We start from the raw sequence: 6,386 nt of genomic DNA on the forward strand, positions 1-6,386 counted from the left end.
CATAACTGGGGCTCCACGGATATTTTACACGTTACTGTTTCCCAGGGAGCTCTGCACTTTGGATTGCTTTCTTGAGACTCCTAAATGAGGCTCCACAGTGTTTTTTCTAGCTAGTCTCCCTAAGATCAGCTATTGTTTTGTTTGTGTCGTCTCTGCTAATTGGCTGAGAAGGGTCACCTGACCTCTCCACTCTATGCGACTCATAGAAAACATTTTAGAGCATTTTGTTTTCAGATTTCAAACACCAGAACATAGATTTTAGCCCAAAAAAGTGTGAACCTGCCAACAATCCTGCTTTTTGAAGGTCTGTTCAGTGAACCGGACTTGTTTTCACGCAGAACGGGGAGAGGTTTACAAATCTCCCACTATTCATGTTTTAAAGGTTAGTAAGTATGGAAATTCCAGCCATAAAACCATCATTTTTTAACATAAATTCCACAGAAATCGCAGGACGACCAAAATCCTGCAGATCAGTATGGACAGTGTACATGCAAAGTTTAAAGTTTACAACTGGAGATTGATCGACCTTGTATACAGGTGTTTGAAACAAATGGGTTGGCCTTTTTTGAAAGGGACTCTACTTGAGCTCCATATCTGGCTCAATTAACTTGGCTCAATGTACTTTATATAGGTAAGATTGTACGAATATCTTAAAGGGGTTGTCAAGGTCCTGGGAACTGATCACCTGTCCTTAGGATAGCTTATCAATAGCAGATGGGCAGGGGTCCTTGTACATCTGGAATACCGGGTGTCGGACCCCCACTGATCTGATAATGATGACCTATCCTAATGAAAAGTCACCAATATCCAGAACCCAGACAAAAACTTTTAAATCCTTAGCCAGTTTCTGGGGCATAAATCCTGACTGTGGTTCTAATGACCTGAACTAACAGCATCATGGACCCCTATGATGATTTGTGGCCAAAATTTGGGCCTACCTCTGCTCTAAGCCAAGAAAATCAGAGGATTAAGGCATTTTTCCGCCATACTTGCCAACTGTCCTGGAATGTCTGGGAGGCTCCCGGAGACCTCCCGCTCTTCATGAACAGTTGGCAAATATCACAGGTGCTGGGAAATCCTCCCTGATTGTGTGTAGTGCCAGGACTTACGTCATCAGATCTATTCTTGTGCCCTGTTGTGGGGCAGCAGTAATTGGGTGGGGCCTATAGGTAAAGTTGGAGTGGCAGTAATGGGAGCGGTGTATTTTGTAAAGGGGCATAAAGGGCCATGTGACTAATATACCCTCTTCCCTCCTGCATCAGTGCATCTAAAAGTTGAGTATGATTTACCCAATATTCTTCAGTAACTGTGGCATTATAAAAAAATGGTAAAATTTACACGCTGTCTTTATTTTAAAGAAAATTCTTAACCACCAAGAATGTTACAGCCATAATAAGAGCGGGGCCAAAGCGAGGTTTTGCAGCCCCATTGCTGGTGCTAGTGACACTTTTTTTACGTGTGGTGCTGGTGGGCATAAAGGTAACGCGGGTCGTGTAATACACAGCTGAGCTGTTGGGGTGCCGGTAGGAATTGGCGATATCGGTGTGGGTCAGGGCATGGATTGTGGTTCTGGTGCCAGTAGTAATGGGTGCTGGACGACTGGTGCTGACTGATGCCGGTGTACTAGAAGGACTGCCAGTACTAGGGTTGACTGTGGCATTGCTGCATCCGATACTTATATTCATTTTCCCGGTGACGCTGGAGGTGGCAGTGCCCGTATAGTTGGAGCACATGTTCTCAGTGGCACATCCTGCCATGGACAGCACTGGTTTTGGGGGCTCTAGGGAAAAAAAAAAGAAAAAAAGAAAAGAAAAACATAATCTCATAGACAGTATTGGTCAGAAATGTAATTCATGAAGGTTGCCCTGATATGATTTGTGAGCTCCCATGAGTAAAGGCCAAGGATGAGGCACTGGCACCTCTCCTGTAAGACGGGAACCTAACACTTAATACTACCTGCTATGTGCAATAATGGCCACCATAAAATTCAGGGAGTGCAGGTTTCACATGCATGCTGGGTCCACGCTGCGTTTTGTAATTTTGGTGCCAAAATGGCCTCCATTAAATTCAGGGAATGCAGGACTCACTGAATTGCACTAGAAATGCCACACGTGACCACTTGGTGTGCTACTTAGAGAACACACACCTATTACTGATCTTACCTTTGGTTCTAATACCACATGTGACCTCTTGGTGTGCTGTTTACAGAACGCACTCCTTTCTCTTGGTATTTACTTGTAGTGGTTGTAATACCATATGTGACCTCTTGGTGTGCTGTTTACAGAACGCACTCCTCTCTCTTGGTATTTACTTGTAGTGGTTGTAATACCATATGTGACCTCTTGGTGTGCTGTTTACAGAACGCACTCCTCTCTCTTGGTATTTACTTGTAGTGGTTGTAATACCATATGTGACCTCTTGGTGTGCTGTTTACAGAACACACTCCTTTCTCTTGGTATTTACTTGTGGTGGTTGTAATACCATATGTGGCCACTTGGTGTGCTGTTTACAGAAGGCACCCCTCTCCTATCTCTTTGTACTTACTTGTGGTAGTACTTATTGAGTATGTAGAACATCGGGTTTCATTTCCCGTGCACTGAATTTTGGTATCCGGCACACATGTGGAAGATGTTACCGAGAAACAAGAAGGGCAGATCAGACCATTTTTACTTGCATTTCCAGATGATACTAAAATCAGAAAATTAAGAAATATACAAATAAGTCAATGGGGTAATTTCAATAATACAAAAGAACATAGTAATACATCATGATAGTGCTGAGCGAATCGAAGTTAACAAAGTGGAATTTGATCTGAATTTCATGAAAAATTTGCTTCGCTCCGACTCTGAATTTCTTGGCGCTTTGTGGTAACGAATAAAATTTTCCTGAAATGGCAGTAAAATAAAAAAAACATACTCACCTCATCCATTTGAATGCACAGAGCCCGTCACAGCTATCTTTATTGAAGAAAACATGACAATTTTTGTGCGCACTGACGTCACCATGTCATTGCGTTGAGCGGGCAGGCGTGGTGATGTCAATGTGCACCCCAATTGGCACTTTTCTTCAATCAAGATGGCCACGGTGGCCTCTCCGCAATCAAATGAATGAGGTGAGTGTATATATTTTTTATTTTAACCCCTGATTAACCCCCTGATGGGCTGAATGTAGAGTTAAATGATGGGGGCAGCACGATCGCTGTTCCCCGTCTTTGCGCCCGCTCCATACAATGGAATGCAATTCATTATAAAGTAATTCGGAACAAATACAATTTCTTGATAAAATTTGGTGAAGCAGCAAATCAAATTTTTTAAAACACAGTTCATCTCTACATCATGAGAACTGAAAAATAAAAATCTAGGTGGGGGGGTGGGGAGTCAAATACCTATTGGTGCTACTGGAGTGCATTTATCAGCCTTGCAGCAGGCGGTGTTTATTTCTACCGTCATGATCTGATTGCTGAGACTCTTCCGATTGCATTCAGACGACTGTCCACATCCTCGCACAACGGTGTAAGTCGTTAGTCTGTGCGCTCTGACTACATCATCAACACATAAAGGGTTAACAACAGTGCGGTCTCCCACCCTCTAATTATAACAAAAGTGAAAGGATGAAAGTGAAGAGAGAGAAAATGAGAGGGAAGGGGGAGTGTGAGATCAAGAGAAGAAGGGAGATGGAAAGAAAAGATTAAGAAGGAAAACCGAGAAGATAGAGAAGACGGGAGAAGAGAGAAAGATATGAAAGGAGAACCGAAAGAGCGAGAAAGACGAATGTGAAGAGAGAGAAAATAAGCCAGAAGGGGTAACCACCCAACCTGGGACTAATTATCTGTGAAGCATTTCTCTGGTTTATTTCTAGCATGTTTATAACGTGCTTGTCATGTTTATTATATATCTACTGAGGTGGCATCGTCCCCAGAGGAACCCTTCAATGGGGGAAACACGTTGGGACACCTGGAAGGGGAAGCTTCACTCTCCTGCAACTCCTTTTTTAGAGTTTATCTTGCAGGCCAGTATAGAGCCCCCTAACAGAAACCTTTTAAATTATTGTGCACTAGTGTGCACTTTATGTTGGGGATTATGGGTTATATTTATTGTGGATGACCCTAACCCCATACCCATATTTAATTATCTTCAGGACTATCGTATGTATCGATCATCTAAATGTCACGGTGTGGTTCACGCTGACAGTTGTGGCCGTGTAGGCTGGCTGCAGGCTCCCTTGCGTACTGGCTGCAGACTGACACCTGTGTATGCTGGTTGCTTGGGACTGCATGCTGGCTGCAGTGTAGTGTGTGAACTGTGGCCTGTGTTTGTGGATTCCTGTGTCTGCATCTCTGTGGCTCATGTCTCTGGTGCCATCTAAGCTGGCTCCAGGCTCCCTCGCGTACTGGCTGCAGGCTGACTCCCGTGTATGCTGTTTGCTTGGGACTGCGTGCTGGCTGAGGCCTTGTGTGTGAACAGGGTCTGAATATGGATGCCTTTCTGTTTGTCACTGTGACACAGGTTGTTTGTGCTCTGGTGTACTGGCTGCAGTGGACTATGTGTATGCTGGTTGCCAGGGGCGACGTCCTGTACTGCTGCCTGTGTGTTTTGTGGTTCTGATACTCCTGTTTTGATGGGGTGAACTTCCCCTGATCTGTTCCTGGGTGTGGCTTGTCAGGTGCCCTCGTTATGCAGCTATATCTATCTGTGAGCTGTGGGGCTTGTGGTCAGTCTTTCTTGTGGCTTACTGGGTGTAGCCCCTTGCTGCTGACCCAGGTTTTTTTTCCTATCTGCCCTTGTTTGTGGTGTCACCTGGTATTGCATTGTTGCTGCTTTGTCTGATGTTGTGGTTACCTGTTCTATGATGTTTTGTATCTGTCCTGTATGATGTGTAGCCTAGCAGTGCTAAACTGCTTCTGATGTATTCTGTCCCATGTCCTGTCTGGCAGTGTCTACTGCTTCTGATCCTTGTCTGTTCTTTTCTGCCTGTAGTTCCTTTCTACTTCTGTTCCCATCCCGTGTTTGTCCTGACTTCGTGAGAGGGTCCCTGGCTTCCCCGGAGGGGGAATCTCTAGTCTGTGTAGTATCTCTAGTCTGTGTAGTATCTCTAGTCTGTGTGCAGCTCTGATTGAGACCCCATGCTTCCATTCTGCTTGGGGTCCAGGCATCTGCTTCTGAGCTGGTTCCCATTTGTCTTGTCATCTGTTCCATGTCCTGTGTTTGCTTGGGTTCCAGTTCTGTTGTCTGTTCACCAGCCAGGTTCTCTGCAGGTAGGGGCCAAGTGTAGCAGGACCTTCCTGGATGTGCAAAAAGGGAGCCCTCGGCCCAGTTCATCCCCACCACCAGGGGCTCTGTCAAAAACGGGGCTCACTGACTCTCCGCTCTCTGGGTTTTGCCTCTGGTCTGCCAGTGCACTTGGTTCTGTGGTAGTACTACCACTATTGCCTAACCTGCCTACTGTCGTGTCTTTTTATTACATTTGTAATAAAGTTCTCTGTGGGTCCTTGGTCTGTTCTGCCGGTGTCCTGTTTGCATGACATCTCGGAGCTCTGCCTTGGGCCCCCGACACGTGACACTAAATAGTCTGACATTTATTTATTTATTTTTCTTGTTTAGTGTTCTACATTATCAATCGCAGTGAATTGAAAAATGAGAGTGAAGAAAGAAAAATAAAGATGAGAAGATGGGAAGGACAAGAGTGAGATCAAAAGGAGAAGGTAGAAGGAAGGAAAAGAAAGAAGACAAGCGAAGAGAGAAAGGACCGGAGATAGAGAAGACCAGCGAAGAAAGGATGGGAGAGAAAAAGAAGAGAAGAGATGAAATAAAAGTGGGGAGAGAAAATAAAGATAAGAGGGAAGGAAGAGAGTGAGATCAAGAGAAGAAAGGAGAAGGAAAGAAAAGAAAAGAAAGGAAGGAAGGAGAAAAAAAGATAAAACTGAAAGTAAATCTTGTATTACAGGACAGTTACTTTTGGTTTCGGTGAAGATGTAGGTGCAGACGTCTTCAGTGGAGGCACACGTGACCGCAGATCCAGTGCATGGAGTTCGAGTTGTACTGGTGCAGCTTATACACATGAGAGCAAGACCTGCGAGACACAAGCACAGTGACAATACAGGGATAGTCTGAGAATGAAGCCTAAGAACTACAACTCCTTGTGCTGTTCTCCTCATATTTATTCATACACTGTATCATTAATTATTATTTGCTGCCCTCTGCTGGCCATGATTGCACGCTGCACGCCTCTGCTCTTATCAGTAAATATTTCTTCTTTTTGTTATTACTGGTCGTAGTTTTTAGCTGCCCTAGTCCATGTCACTTCCTGCAGCCATTTTCAGTGCTGCATAGCTGTGTGACTTGATATTCTAACGTTCTTGGGCTTGTGAAGGCATCAGCTTTCGACCA

General features: G+C 44.6%; 1 protein-coding gene across 1 annotated transcript; it reads right to left on the reverse strand.

The window, feature by feature from the left end:
- Positions 1 to 1,352: 1,352 nt before the first annotated feature.
- On the reverse strand, positions 1,353 to 6,171 carry LOC122926389 (phospholipase A2 inhibitor gamma subunit B-like). Its single transcript, XM_044277763.1, has 4 exons — positions 5,953 to 6,171; positions 3,386 to 3,538; positions 2,545 to 2,688; positions 1,353 to 1,780 (listed from the first exon to the last, which is right to left on the reverse strand). Exons 1-4 carry the CDS (start codon positions 6,152 to 6,154, stop codon positions 1,353 to 1,355), a joined length of 927 nt encoding a protein of 308 aa, XP_044133698.1. The 5' UTR covers positions 6,155 to 6,171.
- Positions 6,172 to 6,386: the final 215 nt, after the last annotated feature.

This window comes from Bufo gargarizans, chromosome 2, assembly GCF_014858855.1.
Source record: "Bufo gargarizans isolate SCDJY-AF-19 chromosome 2, ASM1485885v1, whole genome shotgun sequence".
NCBI classification, from domain to species: domain Eukaryota; kingdom Metazoa; phylum Chordata; class Amphibia; order Anura; family Bufonidae; genus Bufo; species Bufo gargarizans.

What these genes read in the sequence shown, in the direction of transcription:
- LOC122926389 (XM_044277763.1), bottom strand. Translation starts at nt 6,154, where the DNA reads ATGAGGAGAACAGCACAAGGAGTTGTAGTTCTTAGGCTTCATTCTCAG. An exon ending in CACTCCAGTAGCACCAATAG is followed by an intron (nt 2,689 to 3,385) that starts GTATTTGACTCC and finishes TTCTGATTTTAG; the next exon opens with TATCATCTGGAAATGCAAGT. An exon ending in CTCAATAAGTACTACCACAA is followed by an intron (nt 1,781 to 2,544) that starts GTAAGTACAAAG and finishes TTTTTTCCCTAG; the next exon opens with AGCCCCCAAAACCAGTGCTG.